The sequence below is a fragment of the Branchiostoma floridae genome, chromosome 1 (genome assembly GCF_000003815.2).
Source record: "Branchiostoma floridae strain S238N-H82 chromosome 1, Bfl_VNyyK, whole genome shotgun sequence".
NCBI classification, from domain to species: Eukaryota; Metazoa; Chordata; class Leptocardii; order Amphioxiformes; family Branchiostomatidae; genus Branchiostoma; species Branchiostoma floridae.
In genome coordinates, this window is record NC_049979.1 from 2804497 (window position 1) to 2824088 (window position 19592).

General features: G+C 44.0%; 2 protein-coding genes across 3 annotated transcripts; one reads left to right on the top strand and one right to left on the bottom strand.

Annotated features, from left to right (window-relative positions):
• The first annotated feature begins 1528 nt into the window (after positions 1-1528).
• LOC118407381 lies at positions 1529-6350 on the top strand. Of its 2 annotated transcripts, none has more exons than XM_035807886.1 (4): positions 1529-1987; positions 3717-4549; positions 4767-4991; positions 6144-6350. In XM_035807886.1, the coding sequence occupies exons 2-4, from the start codon at positions 3758-3760 to the stop codon at positions 6279-6281; spliced, it is 1155 nt and encodes a 384-aa protein (XP_035663779.1). In that variant the 5' UTR covers positions 1529-1987; positions 3717-3757; the 3' UTR covers positions 6282-6350. The 2 variants fall into 2 exon arrangements, with proteins under 2 accessions (XP_035663779.1, XP_035663851.1); XM_035807958.1 differs by having other exon boundaries at positions 3722-4549.
• Positions 6351-8625: 2275 nt separating this feature from the next.
• LOC118422173 (hydrolethalus syndrome protein 1-like) lies at positions 8626-11285 on the bottom strand. The gene is made up of 2 exons (XM_035829693.1): positions 10908-11285; positions 8626-10425 (listed from the first exon to the last, which is right to left on the bottom strand). Exons 1-2 carry the CDS (start codon positions 11159-11161, stop codon positions 9666-9668), a joined length of 1014 nt encoding a protein of 337 aa, XP_035685586.1. The 5' UTR covers positions 11162-11285; the 3' UTR covers positions 8626-9665.
• Between the last annotated feature and the right edge of the window lie 8307 nt (positions 11286-19592).

Genomic DNA, 19592 nt, shown 5'->3' on the forward strand with positions numbered 1-19592 from the left:
CTTACCTCTGTAGTTCTCTCCCCCGCAAACAAAAATGTCGTTTACCTATGGTTGACCTCTAAGTGCACGATTTTAACGTCATATAGTCCGCTGAGGCAGTAGTGTAGTTTTGGGGCGTGCAAACTTTGAAAATCGTCCAAACAGGTGAGTAATGTCAGCGGCCGCAAATGTTCGTAGTATTTCAGCCACCAAAAAAGACACCGAGACTACCAAGAACGCACGGACATGACAAACTTCCTGTGAACTACCACAAATACCCGAGCCCGTGCGGGAGTTCAACCTTCAAGTAAAAGCAGCAAACATTCTTCTTTTTATAGCGCGCTCTGACAGTGTACGTAAGTCGGAAAGGTCCAAAGACTTCACGAAATGTTTGACTGACGTAAATGCAGTATAAATAGCACCCTGCGCTACGGTACGTTTAACTTACGCACACTTAGCTACGGCTGTCCTCTTAGGTTTGCTCTATTGGCAGCTAAAGTCAAGCGAAGTCGGGCGTGCTGCCCACCTTTTGTCGCTGTCAAAACACAAGATTGGCCGCCACATGATCAGGTGTCTACTAAAGTTAGGTGTCACTCTACAGATATTCGCTAGATGTCTCTTCACTCCGCTGTATTGAAGAGCACTCCAATCCCCAGATGCTCCAGTCTTCAAGCACAGTTCACTTTAATTCAGAAAGAGGGAGAAAGAGGGGGGGGGGGGATTTGCATAACAATACACACAATTTTAAGTTGAAGATGGTAGTCCGATGACTAAATTGCACCCTACAATGTACAATTCCGGAAGGCGCTTACCATTCTCTTTCGTAGATTCAAAGTCGCGTCCTAAAGCTCGCGGAGTTTTATAACGTGGTTAGAACATTTTGGTTAGCGTACGTTAGAATATCATATAATGTTCCTGAAACATAACCCGTGAGGACATTCCCCTCCAACGTCATGACATCTGCTTGGAGGTTGTGGAGTGCGTGTGTGTGTGTGTGTGTGCGTGTGTGTGCGTGTGTGTGCGCGTGTGTGCGCGCGTGTGCGCCAGTGCTTGTGTATACTAGTATGCCTTCTCTCCTGTCGCTCAATGACCAACTACAACGTTGCCAAAGTAGTATGTCGCATGATACAAACCTGCACTTCATGCAATACTCGCAAAGGGCGTTACAGCAAAGGGGTGCTTGAACTTGTTCTTCAACTTTGTTAAACCAAACCAGCATAGTCAAGGGGTCAAGGGTTAAGTACTAAATTCATAAGGAAGAAGGTATCAGAGATGTCTTTACATGCACTCTCGTTGCCTGAGATAAACTTCTTGCCTTTCCCTGACATGATTGTTCAAAAGAATACCAACTTGAGTTTACAGTAAACAATGTCCATCATTAGACACCTGGTCATGATGAAACAAACAACAGCGACCGACACACATTGCACAAAAAAGTATGGAGACTTTCCAGCAGCCACAAAATGCGCGGATGCGTCACATGCAGCTCTGATGATGTGTGCCAATGTTTGAACAAAGCGACAGGCGAAGTGTGCGGTCTTCTCAGTCGGAGCCTGCACCGGTCGTGGCTTCCATCGCAAACTTCTGGAGTGGAGACGTCTATCTTTTTAACACTAGCTAAGATGTTCTATGACAGGAGCGGCAAAACTCCATTTCCCAGCAAGGAGTACTTTTTAGCCCATTTTAAAAATCGCGAATCAGCGCTCCCCAGAAAAATCGGCCGCCCTACTAGTCTGCTAAAGATTACATGATTAGTCGCACCCGATGGTTTTGAAGGTTCATGAAGTGATCTCCGCCTCTCATGTGAAGCTGCACAGAAGCTGACCGTGCTTAGTATGCAAGGTCACGTCAGACTGGTGAATAATTCCGACACGCCAGCAATTACCTCCGACCGACCCGTCCTGTACGATCGGAGCTGAGGCATGAGGCGACCAAGGCTGTCGCCGAGATGCTAGTCCGTGTTTGATCGCCCACCGGACGACACACCTGCGGAACGGAGAACAAACAGGTGGGGCTAAAGTTATTCTCACTTCAATTCGTTAAACAATAAGCACTGAACAGTCACATTTTAGACTTGTACTACATGACGATACTGTTCCACCCCCCGCAACCTCAACTTATCCGGGTCACTGCTGCCTCCGTATGCATATATGTAGTGGCTTGACTTTTACAATAAGTAAGAGTTAAAGTTAGATTTACAGGATTGCAAATGTTTTCGTCAGATATGTGTGCTTGACAGTGAGTTCACCGGGAGCATAGTCTGCTTCTAAAGAACCCCTGTGCGACCTGAATATGAGTCTTTTTCTACTGCCACATTGACTATAAGCACACACACACACGCACGCACGCACACACACACACACACACAGACCACACACACACCACACCTTATTTAATGGCTTGAAAGTTCATCTGCGTTGGAACAAATCATTCCGAAGCGAAAGGTAACGTATCTTCCTCGTCAAAGACTTGCGCTGTTCAGTTGAAAATTTAGATAAGTGCAATTTTGTGTGTTGGAAATTACAATTCAACTGTGCTGCACACTCCCTTTTAGTATTTACCTGTTTTTCTCGAGTGTTATTGTATTTCAAAAAGGGGTAGAAATAGGCAAATATGAAACGGTTCACAGAAGAACCAAAATGTCCAGGCTTTGCACAAGTTTGTTTGAATCATCACTGACGACAGCTAGTGTAAACCTTCTTCAAAGATAGGAGCACTGTGGCTTTTATGGGGAGGTTGTTCACGAGTCTCCCCATCCCACCTATGAGGTAGGCCAAGATAGCGTGCTGCTTTCATAGTTGTTCAGCCAAGACTGATTCTGTAGACCCAACGTTACATATTTACTCTGTACCCATCGTTGGACCATTGAAGTTTCACGGTCGCCATTGTCCAACACGTAGCTCATTCTCAGCGGGCGTTGTCAATATCTAACGTTATACACACAGCTATCAACAGCATTGCTGTCTAGGACATGACAATGTCAACATATGTTGGAAAACTTGACAAGCAACTTATGTTGAATAGAGCTGTTGGGAACCATAGATCATGTGTACCCATGCATTACTGTCGGACAGGTATAGGCAAGTGTGTACCAGTCTGTCAGTCTTTGGTGTCAGGGCTGTCACGGTAGAATGTACTAACTTAGCCGGAAGGGAACAGGTAACACAAAGACTCACTGTCTTACTCTCAGCCCTCCACGAGCGCTGTTGGGAGCAGTGATTCAACTTTCCAGGCATAAAGACCTGGGCCAAACTCGCAAAACAAACTCGCCCCCCCCCCCCCCCCCCCACACACACCCCAACGCTCCCCCAATAATAACCGCCAAAACTCGCGAAAGATAGTTATCCTTGTCTCGGGTATCTGCTATGGCTCTAGATGTGTATCTGAATAGTGCAGTCGGTGTAACCGCCTTTCGAATGACAACCCAGCTCCAAAATGTAGGCCCTGCATATCTAGTAAACCAACCTGCTGACTCTCTGTGATGTCATGTTTGAAGCTGTGTAGTGAGGATGTTCTTACCCGCCAAATTTCATAATCTATATCGATCTGTATCTACATTGGATATCTAAAATTTATATTTGCATTGTTTTACTGATCAGTAAATCAACCGCCTCTCGTTCTCGGTTCGCACGCAAAGATTCCGATGACACCTTCTTTGTTAAACCTGCTGTGATCTATTTGCTCTAGTCGTTGTCTATCAGTGTGGTTGATGAGTAACTTTTCCCGTTAATCTTCAGCGCAGGATCTTCCACAACCGCAAACCAAAACACAGCTCTGAATGATGGCGTCACCGAAAGTCACATTCCTGCACACCGTCAACAACTTCGCGGTGGTGGGGCTGCTGATCACCCCGCTGGTGGTGAGCTACTGGCGGGGCACGTGGGGGCTCATGGACCAGCTCCTCCTGCCGCAGCATCTCGTCTCCAGCGCCTGGGTCTCCGTAGCCATCGGCGTCCCCCTGCTGCTGCTCCTCAACCTGCTGCAGGCCCCGCTACGCCGACTGGCCGGCAGGACCGACTCGTGCGTGCTTCGTCACGCCTGCCACGTCCTCTACGTCTACGTGCACGGCTTCGCCAACGTCAACCACTGGCGCGGCGTGTGGAAGCTGCTGGACGGGTACACCGGCATCACCGTCCCGAGCGCCGTGGCGTGCGCCGCCCTCGCCGTGGTGGCGAAGACCGCGATGCGAACGCTGTACAACCTCCTGGCCCCGCCCGTCCTGGTGGCGACCGACTTCAGCAGCGACCCGTTCACCATCACCACCCGCTTCAGGACCGACTCCAGCGGCTGTTCGCTGAGGTTCGCTCTGGACGCGCTCTTCACCGTGACGTTCATGGGCTCCGCGGTGGTGCTCTTCTGGCGCGGCACCTGGGAAATGTTCGACCTGTTCCTGTTTCCCGATAACAAACAGCTGACGGCGCTGTCCTGCCTCGCCATTGGCTACATCCTGTACCTGGTGCAGACGGTCCTCCAGTTCCCGGCGATGCGCCTGAGCAGGAGGCTGGAGAAGTACCTGGTCTTACAGGTGGTTCTGGAGGATATCTTCAACCTGGTGTCAGCTGTATGTGCGGTAAGTCACCGGCGTCTGTAACGTTTCAAATTCAAATTGTTTTAGTAGCTAGATACTAGAAACGTTACATCTAGATGCACGTTTTTTCCACTTTGTGCGTTTCTTTGACTTGAAATGCGTTAAAAATGATTTGAAGACGGAGACGTGATAAACCCCAAAGATGCCTGTGTGTAGACAAAAATTTCACTCAGCCTCCGGGTTTCCCTCCCTCCGCCAGGTGAGTTACTGGCGCGGCGTGTGGCTCACCTGCGACCTGGTGCTGCTGCCTGACGCTCCGACGCTGAGTCTGCTGGTGTCGCACGCCGTGGGGACAGGTGTGCTGTACCTGGCGTGCGCCGGACGCAGCGTCATCGTCACCGGCTGCGTCATCGACGGAGAGGCTAAGGACGGGGCAGGCGTCCGGCTGGGGCACTACCTGAGGATGGAGGATCTTCTCTCACAGGTAAGGCTAACGTCACAGTTTCTAAGGCCTACGTCACATTTTCAAACTGGGGCCCGGCCGGGAAACGCAAAATAGAATGGATACGGAAAAAATATACACAAATAATGCCCACGACTAGAATCTATTATCCTTAGGTGTTGTGTAGATTGTTGCCTTTTATATCATACTTTTGGTTCCCGAAACGAAAGCTACCCGGCCGGGTCCCGGTTTAGAAATGTGACCTAAGCCTAACGGGGCCCGCCAGAGATATCTGTGGAAACAAAAAAAATATATCATATCAAGAAATTTAGATTGATTATGCCACTGATGATTTATTCATTCTTTTTTACTTTTGGTGTGATTCGCTGCTGTCTTCTATTGCCTTCTATCTTACTTTTTGTTCCCGCAAACTTCCCAGTCGGGCCCGGGTTCAAAGGGCATCCTACCGTGCCATAAGCCGGAGGTACCTCTAAGCAGCCTGATCTTGTTCTGGGAAACTACGGTTTTCTGACGGACATGTGTAACAACGATGTGACAGACTATTGATGTCTAACGTTATGTATTGGCGCTTCAGTCAACTTTCAACAGAAAACAAAATACGTGTTAACTAGCGACGGGTTTGCATTTCAAAGCTGCTAAGATAAACACGAAGCAGTTAACATCAACTCTCATAGTTCCATCTGATTTCAAAATACTGTCAGATGAAGAAAAACACTTTTATAGAGGCCTTCTTTGAATAAGATTGTCTTGAACTCAGAGGCCTTCTTTAGCTAAGATTGTCTTGAACTCCTAAATGTCTGAAGTGTACATACTCAGGATTACGGATGTTGCATTGGTACACCGTACCTCTTTAAATTCATGTATAAACTTTAGATTCGTGTATTTTTTTCTCATGTGGCGGCATTATGTATCCAGTGGAATTATAAGAGTCGATTTTACAGATAAAGCCTTCAACCTGTATTCCCCAGTTTTGATGTTACAGATAAAGTCTCCATGCTGTGTTGTGCAGTACTGATGTTACAGATGAAGCCTTCAACCTGTATTCCCCAGTATCGATGTTACAGATAAAGTCTCCATGCTGTGTTGTGCAGTACTGATGTTACAGATAAAGCCTTCAACCTGTATTCCCCAGTATCGATGTTACAGATAAAGTCTCCACCCTGTATTCTGCAGTACCGACCACAGAGCCCAGGGGACGGAGAAGAGCCGCAGGCGAACCAGGTCCAGATGGACAAGGTGCCGGGGAGAAAAGCCAACTCCGCAAGAGCCGATATCGTGGTGGATGACATGGTTCAACAGTCTAGATTTTAATTTAACTTCGTCGTATAGGGAGAAGATCACATTTGTGAAGAACCAAGTGCAAGGTAGCGGTTACTCGATCCACTAGTAGGATACAATTTGGAAATCGTCAGACACTTCAGACAGCATCCACTTTCTTTCGGCGGATGCCGTCAGAAACGTCTGACCGCTTCCGAATTTTATCCAGCCGACTTGAATTACCGCAGCCTGGGTGCCAGACTGTTTCCAGAGCCCACACATCCCGACTCCTCGGCTGTTGGGCCAATATGCCCCAAAGGACGTCTAAGTCAGGGGCCTGCTGTAGAGCTACAGCAGGCCCCTGAGTAATAAACCCGTGCACGATAGATATCATTGAGATCAGGCCAGAGTCTGGTATCCAGGCTAGCATTACTGTTACCTTGCGTATATCATTACCTGGATGTCTATCTTTAATTGACATATTATAGAAGAATACTAACGGGAAAACAGGGTATCTCAATTGTAGTCAAGGTGTAACTGTTTATACATAACCTGTCATGGACGCCTTCAGTCGATGGACTTTGAAGCTTTTTAAGACAGTTAAAGTGCTATCGTGTAGAAATCACAGGAAGTGTTTGAATGCATAGACAAGGCCGCCATACGTCACACATACTTCCGCTGTAAGGAGCTTAGGTAATGTGGACCCTCCTCTATGAGTCATAGGGCCACGATTTAGCTTGTCTTACTTCTTGAAATTCTAAAATTTTTTGCAATTCAGAGATACTTTAGTATTAAAGTCAATACGTTTCTGCCATCCCAATCACTAGCGAGAGACAGCGGATACTGTGTGAAACGTCTGACCGTTAACTGAATCGGTACAGTTGCTTGAGTACCGATACCTTCGCTAAGGTTATATTTGGGTGTGTTTGTCTGTCTATCTGTTTGTATTTTGTATGGAGCGTTTTATACAATGTTGACACAATTGAAATTAAGAGGTTATCGATCATCCGATGTATGCATTTGGGCTACTATGATACAGTGGGGAAAGGTGAATGTTTTCATATTAATCTGTAACGTTATAATGTATTGATTACTCTTGGCATGGCCTGGAGTATGTCGAATACACTACCTCACTTTTGTCAAGTCTGTATACATATACATTGTACCCGTATGTTAACCATGTTGTTTTCTCAAAGCGAATTGATGTCAATTCTTGTCATGTATAAATGAAGACGATTCTGAATTGAAGTTGATGGTCCTTTTTTGTAATGTTTGTCATCAATCCTGAAATATGCCATTATAACAGTTAGGACATTTTCTGTTACCTGGATGTGAGGCTCTCACAGAGGGCTTTATCCAGTACCTTATTGAGAAGAACCACTGAGCCCGAAGGTGCTTTCAGAAACCAACATTGGAGTACTCGTAACAAATCACTTGCTACTCAAATCTTTGCTGCTAGGTGTCGCTGCTGAGCAGGTGAAGAGGGAACATGCACAAGTTTCTCAGTCTTCTGCAAACAGTACAATTGGTATAGTCGTATTATAGATCCAGAGTCTCTTCTGTCTTCTCAACAAATACAGAGAGGACAGAAGATTCATGAGCTATAATACGACTGGATACCAGGCTACAATCATGGTATCCTGCCTTACTCCAGTGACCCATTCACCAATGGTTGCTTTTATTCCTGAAGGGAAGCAGAGGGCTGAAGAAGGCTGGACCTCAGCCTATCTCTGTGACATGTATCAGCTTTAAAAAAAAAGAAAAGAAAAAAGAATCTGTCCATTTCCCAACCATTAAATGTTCCTACTACTCGTACCTAAATTCACATCAGTCAGATTGAAAATCTTTGAAATGTAGCTGTTTGTACTGCAAACCTAATCTCCAAGCAGATCCTATGGTAGCATAAGATAGTATCAAACGCTGGCAGAGGAGTGAAGCCGGCCTAGGAGTGTGTTTGGCTACCGGGTACCTACATGGCAAATGGACACCTCTTGGCTGACTACACTCCTTGGCCAGTTTGGTACTATTTTATGCCATTGTAGGATCTGCTTGGAGATTACTGCAAACCATCCTTCTTCAGCTGTAGTCTGTTCTGCTCTCCAAGCAGAGGTTGGTGGGAAAAATCGTGACCTTTTCCTTTCATAATTTTTTGTTGTTGACCGGCCACTTTGTGTGTCCAGTCACTTGTCTAACTTTTCTGACCACTTAGATTTCATAATGAAGGCAACTTTTTTTGTTGTTTTCACCTTCCCATCAGTTTTGGGGTTCCGAGAGGATGTCATCCATATAATCAAATCAATATGGCATTTTGGTGAATCAAGGCATGGGGTGAACATGTCTTACATTCATCATTCTGTCATAATCAACTTGGATGAGTATTCAATAAATCACACAAGTCTGTACATGGCAACACTTTATTACAAAAGTATCATACAATTCATCAAATCTAATAGCAACATGGTTAATCTGTGAAAAGTTTAATCATGTCATTCAGATTGTTTCAACACAAAAATCTGGTGGTATTCCTGGAAAATTATTTTCCAAATTGAAACGACACCAATTAGAAGCCTCATATTTTCACTTGTTCAGAATGGATGTGCAGAAAATTACCTTACATCGTTTGAAAAAATCATACCACTTTTGAGAGTATTTTCAGATTCAAAATAAGCTTAGCGCTCTCTCAACATCAGGGGTGCCACACGGTGCCTAAGCATTTGCACAAATTTTATGAGGTTTGTACACATTTTATGAAAAAATGCATGAATCACTATTTGAAAAGGTATCAATTTTATGAAAAACGCATGAATCACTATGTGAAACACATGAAGATACGCACGAACCTTGAGCAGACTGGCAACATCATTAAGTTTCCAATAGCCTGTGGGATACCCTTTTTCGGCACACCACATTGTCAAATCTTGCTCCATCTGTCACGTGGACCAGGCAGCGGTTGCCCCGGGTTTCCATATGGTTCGTGTGTATCACATAAGATTTGAGCGATTTGAACATTTTTCTTAAAATTTGTAGATTTTCACATAGTGATTCGTGCCTTTCATAAATGCTTAGGCACCCCGGAACATGCTACAGATCCTGAGGCAATAAAATGGAATATCATTGCCTTACAACTCTTTCCACAAGTGACCTTTTAAAATATTCCTTCGAAAACTGAACACCTCAGAACCTCAAAGAATAAAGGTACAATGGTACATGTAGCACTGGAAGCTAAGGAACATCCATTTGATGATCCTTTTACATTTTCAGTGTCATAAAATCTTTCCATCAAGTATGCCAAAAAGTAGTTACTCAAGCAAAGTTGGATATGGTTTTGGAACTGACCGTTTCCCAAACCACATCCAGTTGCTTGAGTAACTGCTTTTTGGCGTATCTTATAACCTGGATGTCTAATCTACATCATGTATTTTCGCGAGAGTCTCATGTTCAGTACTGCGGCAGAACGCCCCTGGCGATATCGTGCCTGACCTCCCATCGCAGGGCCTGTCTCTTCTTGTTGGTGGGCACGACGTAGCCGTTGGGCACATAGACGCGCTGCGGCTTCCGCACCACCTCGTCTCTCTGCATCATGAGCTCGCGGACGTTCCACCGCAGGTCCTTGTGCTTCTTTTCCTCGGGGGCCTTCTGCGCCGCCCACTGCCGGTTGTAGAAGTGGAACCGGTTCACCGGGTCCGTCTTCACGCTCTTCCTGTTCTGTGGGAGCCGGACCGCCGGGCGGATGAACGACCGCGGAAGGTGGGGTGCGTACTCGCTCTCCTCGTCCCCCGCGGGTCTGTGGGGCCACAGTCCCGCCGAGCGCGGCCTCTGCCGTCTGTACTGTGAAACGTCGTCCTCAGACAGGTACGAATCCTCCTCGTTGATCGGAAGACCGGCCAGACGCTCCCCGAGTTCACTCACATCATCCGCCTCACTTTCCGTCGTGAGCGACTCGTCGAAAACCCGGGACTCTCCATTAATCTTCCTCAGAACTTTCCTCTTCGGCACCCTGAACCCGCTTTCGTTCCTGCTGTCGTTCGCTGATGACTCGGCGTGCGCGTACCTGGCGGGATTTGCTGGTGCAGTCGTCGGTCTGGGCTCTCTGTCGTAGTAGGCCTTTGGTCTGGTCTGTTCTCTGTCATGTCCAACAGGGAAGTTCCTGGTGGTCTGGTTCTCCTTACCATGACCTGGCTGTTCTACTGGATCATGTCTGCGGGGAGAGGGATGGGGGAAACATGTAAAAATCCCGGGATCCGGTAGACTGTATCTACTCACCTGTTGTTTTTCATATATAAGCCCTCCTACAGAGATCAGAATGCATTCTAGGTAAAATGTCAAAGGTAAAGACCAAGAAAACGAAAACCATAATTGTGATTTTCAACCTCCTTGGTTTCAGTTAGCATAACAACATTCTAAAAATAGCATAACATATTAGAATACATGAAGGTTAAGAAAAGAAAATTACCGAACTGGTGAGAACATGGACTAGTCTGATGTGCCGTCTTTAATTGGGCCAAATATGTGTCCGCGACAAGCGTAAACTAAACGTCTATGAACTCTAGCACCAGGGTGTTGGGCTTAGGCCAGTTAGGGCCGAGTTGACCAAGGAGGTTATATATAACCTCCTTGAGTTGACCAAAGTATAGGACCAAGTTGACAGGTCCGAATCGTCCTGATTCCTCTGCTCCGTACCTGTGTGCGGGGTTGGTCCGGGTTGGTTGTCGTAGTGGAAACGCTGGCTGGGCGGAGACAGAAGCGTCCAGGCGGGAGGCCGAGGACGCGAAGCTCTGGTCCTGCGAGCTCGCCTTGGAGCGGTCCTGCTGAACCAGCTCCTGCAGGTCCCGCGCGAACTGTTTCAGACGATATTCCGGCACGTCGTGGTAACCAAGGGCGGCCAGCTGGCGCCGGATGTCGTCTTCGGTGAACTCCGAAGACTCGTCTGACATTTTAGGGCGCTAAAAGACCAGCTTACTGTTATAAAGTAACCAATACAATCGGCAAAAAAATTTCAGACAAAGTATTTAACGGTTTAAATATGGCGGCGTTGTTTTCAAAGTCAGACGATCTCAAAGTACAGAAATGAGGGGGCGACATTGTAGAACTTGTAGCATATGTACATTTAAAAACCCAATATTGCCAAAATTGTTTATACTATAAAATGTATATTATATCATTAAGGTGAAATTTTATCTACAATTTGCTAATAACTCTTTTTGTTCCGAAATTTAAATTAGAATTCTAATCACTATCCTCTATATTTTCACATGGTACATCCTACTTAGCAAGACCATTTGGCATGTGCAAACGGGTAACTTTATTGACATTATTCTGAATCAACGCAAAATAATTGCATAAAAACACAATTACAAACGTTACCTTTACAAAGTAATTAATATTCGCCGTACATCTCAAAGTTTTGCTATTTAAAACGGTGTCTATCTGTGGATTTATTATTCGTTTAAGTAAAAAGATTACTTCTATATCACCATTAAACAAAATGGTTTAGCCCAAAGCTACATCATGGCGTCTACCTACCTACCTACCTACCTAGTCCCTTGACCTCCAGGTCGTTGGGGGGACAAGGTAGACATGAAGATCGAGATTTGCCTCCAGGTTCTTCTTTCCCTAGCCAGGGTTAGTCTCTCCTGTAGGCTGAGGCCCGTCCAGTCAGTGATGTTGTCATGGCGTCTGCTGAAGAAGAAGGAAGTTGTTTGGCGGGTTTTTCAAGATTTTAGTCGCCTTTTTATTCACTAACACCCTACTAAACAGTAGCTACTTGCATATTAACAAGATGAAAACCCTCTAACGTTTAAAAGTACCTTTTATAGACTAAGTTCAGATTTTCGAATGTTTGTTTTGTGGTCACAAATTTGTGGTTGTTGAGCAAAATTTTTTTATCCGGCCAAACAAACGTTTCGCCACTGTGGTTATAATAATAATAATAATAATTGGTTTGACGATTTTCTTTTTGCAATGTGCATAATTTTGTGCGTGTGTATGTGTGTTTGGGAAATGTCTGAATGTGTGTGTGTGTGTGTATGTGAGTGTGTACGGATATCATATGTTCTACCAAGGGGGAATGCCTGTTAGTACTGGCAGCATGCAACAGGGGTGAAGTCAACTCTCCATTAAATTTGAAGCAGAGGTTGATGGGGAAAATCGTGACCATTGTCTTACATGCCATTGAAAAAGATGTCATACTGTAAATGCATTTTAAGTTCGAGGGGATTTAATTTCGTGGTAGCGGTAAAAAGGACTTTTTGCGGTGGTTTTAAGTTTGCAGTAGCACCATCCACTTCCCACGAATCCTCGACGACGGGGAAAGAGCCATGAGCACCATCCACTGTAGTCTCTAACTGCCATAGGAAAATGTTCGCAGTGGTTTTAAGTGTCACGAGGTGATATCGTGATCACTCTGTGATCACCCCTGGTGTGAGGAGTGTCACCCGAGTAATTGGGAGCAGATGTACAGGGGTTTGAGAAGGGACACGTATGAGGGTAGGGGATTCCACGGAGAGACGTGGCAGGGAAAGGACGTGTCCACTTGATCTCTGAATAAAGTTATCATCTCCGCAACATCATGCCTCTGTCCTGATCCTTGACTTGACTCACTACCATGCCGCCGTGACATCAGTTCGCAGTGAAGTGGCCACCGCAAAAACCGCGAATATAAAACCACCGCGAACATTTCTGCATTTACAGTATATAGCAGTGGAATTCTTATTGTGGCCTCTATTTTTCTATGTTGAACATGTCATGACTGTAAAAGTGACATATGAAAACCTTACTCAATCAGTCAATGGAAAAATCTTCCTTGCCCGATCGGGCACTTTAACTTGCCCTGGGCAATATTGCTAGTGGACTTGTACAACCCTGGATGGCATATAAGAAAAAGGTTACAATTTTCCCCATCAACCTCTGCTAGGAGAGTAGGTGAAGTCTGCTATCTGATAGCGTGTTATCTAAACGGTAGTGTAAAGTAGATAGATGAGGCATAGGTTCAGGTGTTGTGAAAATGAGTGTCTTTCCCCAGACCTTGTTTCTGGTTGTTTTAAAGGGATGAATGATTTATGATAGTATTCTGCAGTAGATTTATGATAGTATTCTGCAGTAGATTTATGATAGTATTCTGCAGTACTATCAACAACTTTTAGTAGAATGAAAGCAAAGGCCACCAATTTATGCTAAAATGCAGTTACTCAAGCAACTTGATATGATTTTGGAAACCATCAGATTTTTGGGCAACCATCCAGTGTTTTTTGTTAGTGATACTAGTGTCATTAGTGTCACTGACGAAAGACACCGGATGGTTGTCTGAAACATCTGACGATTTCCAAAATCATATCCAGTTGCTTGAGTAACTGCTTTTGGGCGTGTCTTATAACCTGGATGTCTAACCTTCATCAGTGTCACCAATTTGATTTGCTGAACTGGAAAAAACATAATGAAAACAAAGCCTGAGGCCCAAGTTTATGCCTTTGTTCACTCAGTGGACATACTGTAGTCTTGAAGTTTTCCTCTTGCCCACTGCTTCTATGATGACCAGTTGCTACATTTTCACCTCAAATTAAAATGTCTGATAAACTAAGAAAATAATTTGTTGTGGCATAACATACTGACATCATAGAATCTGTCTTAAAAAGGAAACAATGTCTGCCCTCTAAAGCTTAAAAAAAGTACTTTTCAACCAACATAGATAGGCTTTGTTATAACTTTGTTTGTTGAAGCCTTTTGAAGCTTTCATCATTCATTGTCTTCCCCTACAGTACACCCAGCATATACTAGACTCTTCAGGCAACCAAGAAGGTTACTAGTATATGAGGCCATCTAACCCCCCTCTACAGATGGGCAATAGAGACCCTATAATGTGCTTGTAGAGAAAAAGCAATGGCATAACAGGCATATTTGCATCACAGGTCACTCTGGTATTTTTATGCCCTTGCTGCTGAGGTGGTATGTAAATAAGGGAGGTGCCCAAATGTCCGAGTTATGCACTCCAGACACAGTGTGCCATGGTGACCGCGTGGTGACCACACCTTTGTATATGCGTGGTTCACATGTGTACATAACCTGCACTCTTCAAGCAGAGGTCTCTGTTGGCGTTATTTTGTGATTTTTCAACAACCTTTTGTGGGATTCTATATTTCCCAAATTTTTTATTCATAATGCTTGTGGTCCTGATTTCTTTTATTCTGGTACAAGAACACTCCCCAACAGAAATCTCTGCTTGGAGAGTACTTAACTAAACTTGCATGTACCTGCACTTTACCTATGGTTTTATGCAAAGGTTTGTTTCTTTTCAATAAGGGGGCAGTGGAGAGGGCTTTTGTGTTGGACTGTTTCAGACAGCTATTGAAGGGGACAAGTGTCTGTCAGGCTATGCCAACAAAATTTTACTTTTAGAATTGATATTTTCATGACGAATTTGATGGGTAGAAAATATTCTTTGAAAATTCTGAAGGCCTTTCATTTCTAATTTGCAGAACCTATCCTCTCTAAGCAATGTGTGTCAGTCACACCAAGAAAAGAGAAATTGTGAGTAAATTAATGAAAAAAAGAAGTATACAAATCTGCCAACCAAGACATTGACTTGATGTGGCCTGACCTTCCTCCATTTAGGTGGAGGGTTTGGAGTATGTTTGTTATCAAACAATGCCTGCATGAACCTTGGCCATATATCACCCACAGGGGGTGGTACCCTTTAAATGGACTACAATAATGGTACAGTCTATTTACAGGCAGTGTATTACATACCTGTTATTGCTGATAAGAATCTGTCACACAAAAAGTTGTTGTTTCCCAAAAAACAACTGATAACATATTTTTCTTTGCAAGTTCCTTAAATGTTATAGATGGATGTTCTAACAGGCAGGGAGAGGGAGTTGAATGTTTAGTTGCCACAGAGACCACCCCTGCTGTCCGACATACCGTCTCCCATGTTCATTATTAATGAGGGATGTGACAGCATCATAGCAGCCACGCTGGCTGTGTGACATCACCAGGGAACAGGCAGGCTGGACTCTGGCCAACGCACACCCCGATCTCACAGCCACAGGTTAGTGCCTTCCTTCTGTGGTGAACTTACAACTTTACCCTTTAACTTAACACTGACTGAGAGGGCAATAAGGAAAATTATGCATCTGTGTTTACCTTTGAAGGTGTGTGTGTGGTTGTGTTGGTGGTTTGAAATTGGAATATTGCCCCACTTTGCTTTCTATCTAAGGGCTAATTTGTAAGTAGATACACATTTGTACTACCGCACAGTTTCCTCAATGTCCTAATTACCCAGTCCAGTGGACGTCTCTTGTGGTAAATATTATATTCTGGTAGGGATTATTCAGCCAGCAGGGAAAGGAATACAAATGCATTGTTAACATATCTGTTAGTCTTGGTAGGCCAGCTATTTGTTCTACTGTATTTTTCTCTTACAGTTAGAGACCTCACCCATTGCTTCCAAGACTGCTGCCTGTTGGCTGGCTTGTTTATTTTTGCCATGTCAAAAAACCAAGAACCTTCAATTTAATAAATACTATGATATCTACATTGTAGTAAAGATATGAATACCCAACGTTTGTTATTTTCGAAGAATCCATAGTGATACAGCATCGGGTCATGTTAGACTTGGAGAATGTATTGACAGAACATCTTCAGGCTCATGTTGCCAGTAGAAACAGCTCTTCACTTGTTCCCATGTAAAGCTAGACCCTCAAGTTCAAGCACTTAATACTGGTGTTGAGTTTTCAGAGATGTTGTGTCGCCAGAATTTGAGCATGGAGTCGGAATGTTGACGGCTTTGAAGGCATATCACAAAGATTCTGTGACAAAAAATTACATACTCAAGTGTCACGGACAAATCCCTTTCGGTATTTTTTGTTACACTTTTTTTGATGCCTTAAAATAGTCTGGGTGCCATTCAATTTACTACCAGTACCAGGGCTCCTATTCTTATTTATAGGAGCCCTTGCAATATATCGGATAGTATACAGGCTTTGAAAGGCCAGATCGTTGAATGTATATTTGATGTACAACTGTGCTCAATGCGCCAAATGTTTTCACCAAATTATCTGGTCCAATGGTGGCTGATTCACCCTCTCTCCTAATACAATCTTTTCTTTTCGTCCAAATATATATTTTGATAAATAGAAATATTACTGTCAAATAAGAGCTTGATGTAATGTTCTCATGTTACATCATTGTAATGCAGATGTGTCCTCTCCTCACTTAATGAAGACCTACTAGCTTTCCCTTTAGTGTTACGTGCTTTTCCATAGGGCTAAAGGGTAGTGCAAAAAAAAATTAACATCAGAAGTGGATAGCCATGAGGAGACACTGTCAGACTGAATCAGGTCACACACTGGTGTGCCGTCCGCTTAGCGGGAAACGGAATGTCAGCGAAAAATGGAATGTCAGAAAAATGTTGAAAGCAATTTGATCGTAGCTCCGCATGCCGAATAGTGAGCCACCAAGAAGGCAACATTTTTGACAGAGCCCTGATGAAGTTATGAAGTGCCACAGATGCTGGCGATCGTGTTCCCAACTTCGTAATGATCCGGTTTCCCTTTTCCTTCTTTGTAAGGCAATCGTAAGGAAAAATCTCCATACCAAATAAGATTAGGGGAGACAGTTTCCCCACAACGTGTTTGGAAGCAACTAATCCTGAAATGCTATGATCATGGATTGGGCTGTAACATTTCAGTCTATTGGTTCATGGGTCCTTAATTTTCTGTGTGATTCAAATTTCTTCAACCCAGCTTTTGTGTTGATGCTGTTTGAACGTTGTCATTGAGCTTTTGCTCTGTATGTTTCTGCTTTCCTTTTCCTTTGAGACTAAAAAAATTCCTTTTCCTGAAACATTGGAGAACACAAAGATTGATTTGCTTTGGCCGATGATATTCCTGAAAGTTGTTTGGAGGCACCTGACATTTTACAACAGTGTATCCAGCACGCCAATTTCATGGTACAGTGATTATGACCTACATTGCCTTCATCGCAAAAGTGTTGCTCTCTGTGTGGGACTAACATTGTACAGTGTGGGGTTAGATGTCAAGGCTGGAAATATAGCTTGTAGGGCTCGAAATGCTTTTTTCTCCATACCTGCACCTGTGCAGGTAACACTGAAAATTACCTGCACCTGACAATTTTTACCTGCACAACTTAGGAAGTATGAATCATACTAAAATTGTTTAGAAACTATTGCTATTTTTTCTTTCATCATCTATAGGTGATTACAGTCAATGCAGCTAATAACATTTCCATATACATCTACTTCAAATGACATTTATGTATAAAACCCAGTATATGGACCAGTGCTCAAATTTTCCCTGCACTAACCTGCATATAAAGGTGGCATTTCGAGCCCTGCTGTATGTACTTTGGTCACCAAGAATTAAAGCTGTGTACCTAGAATGGAAAAAAATCTGATATTCTGTAGGCTGACACATGACATTACCAGAAGAAGAAGAAGAAGAAAAAGGTACTACCTGGTACATTTATATTGTACATTTAACATTTAAATGTCAGCATAAAATCGTGTTTGTATTACTTGTTTAAATTTCTAATTTAGATTTACAATTTCAATTTCTGAAGAGGGTCAATAAGGTTTAGCATTTCCTGACATTCTGCTATATTTCATATTGTGGAAAAGACTAAACTTTACGTAACCAACACCAAATTAAATTGGGACTTACCCCAAATTTTCCACAATGCCATTTACCAACACAGATGGACTTTGTGGAAAAACTAAACTTTACTTAACCAACACCAAGATTAGTTGGGACTTACCCCAAATTTTCAGCCGACTCCGTCAGCCTTGTTCACGGAATGGACCCGTCTGCTGAACTTCCGGACGTGACGTCAGGGACACACGACTGCAGCAGAGGGTCGTAGATGCCAGATAACCTGTGTCGTCCCCCGTCTCTGTTTAGTGATGGACGGTGGGCACGAATGTACACAGCCTCCTTTACTCCTCTTGCAAAGAACTCCGGCTCTGAGTCAAGGATTTTGACTTTTTCAAGAGACACTGAGTGTCCTGGCGACTCAATGTGTATATGTTTGGATACCTCCGAGCCCACAGAACTTGGTCGCTGGTGTTCCAGGAATCTCGTTTTTAATGCGCGCTCTGTTTCTCCGATATATGATTCCTTGCACTGACCTTTGTTTGTATTACCTTGGCAACGTATATGGTAGACTACTCCACATTTGCTCTCCCTAGGTGTTTTGTCTTTCGGTGATACAAGTACATTTCTTAAGGTCTGGGTGGGTTTGAAGCAGGTCTTTATTCCATATTTCCCGAAGGTCCTACGTAGTGCTTCAGAAATACCCTTAGAATACGGCAAGACCACTAACCCCTTGTTAGGTTTGGAAGAGGTGGTTTTTGTAGTTTGTGCTGACTGGGGTGGCTTAGGTGTAGCTGCCTTTTTGATGGCCCAATCGGGGTAACCACACCGTTTTAGGGACTGGATCACGTGGTCCTTCTCCTCCTCTTTTCTGGCATCTACGACCCTCTGCTGCAGTCGTGTGTCCCTGACGTCACGTCCGGAAGTTCAGCAGACGGGTCCATTCCGTGAACAAGGCTGACGGAGTCGGCTGAAAATTTGGGGTAAGTCCCAACTAATCTTGGTGTTGGTTAAGTAAAGTTTAGTTTTTCCACAATGTCATTTACCAACACAGATGAACTTTCATACACAGATGGACTTTCATGTTATATTTCATATTGTGCACCCCAAATTCTTTATTAGGTCATCATATTGCATCAGTTCCCAAAAGTGAATGTCCAACCCTGACATGGGGTAACATGTTTATCAGCTGGCTGATAGAGATGTCTACTGGATGACGTGTTGCCATGGCAAAGAAGGGAATCGGAGGGGCCTCTGAAGAATAAAATGGAACAGGAAGGACTTTTTAAAACATCGGGTAATTAGAGTGTTCTTGCTTTCTTTACATCCTGGTGAAAGACATTTTTGCCACATTTCTTAACATTTACTGGGGTCAGTTTAACCCTCAAAGTCTTATACTAGACAAAAGGTTATCAGCTTCATCATGATAGATTATCATTTAATTTATAGTGGTTAGATATAGAAGGTGAAATGATACTAGTTGGCAATTTTCATCTATCACTTTTCCCACCTGTTGAGTTCCTTTAAAGATGGTTCAACATGGGGTTTATCAATTTTTGTCTAGTGTACCATTCAGCCATTTTTTTAATTGGCTGGTCTAGATCCATCATTCCCAGAAGCCCCATGTGGAGCCTCTGTCTATCACTTGCCAGGAAGACGACCCAAGGTCCTGGAGGATTGGTCGGGGTCGGATTACGGGCAGGCCATTCCTGGCATTTCATTTCCTTTCCCAGCAGCACTGATGTAATCACTTCCTCCCAGC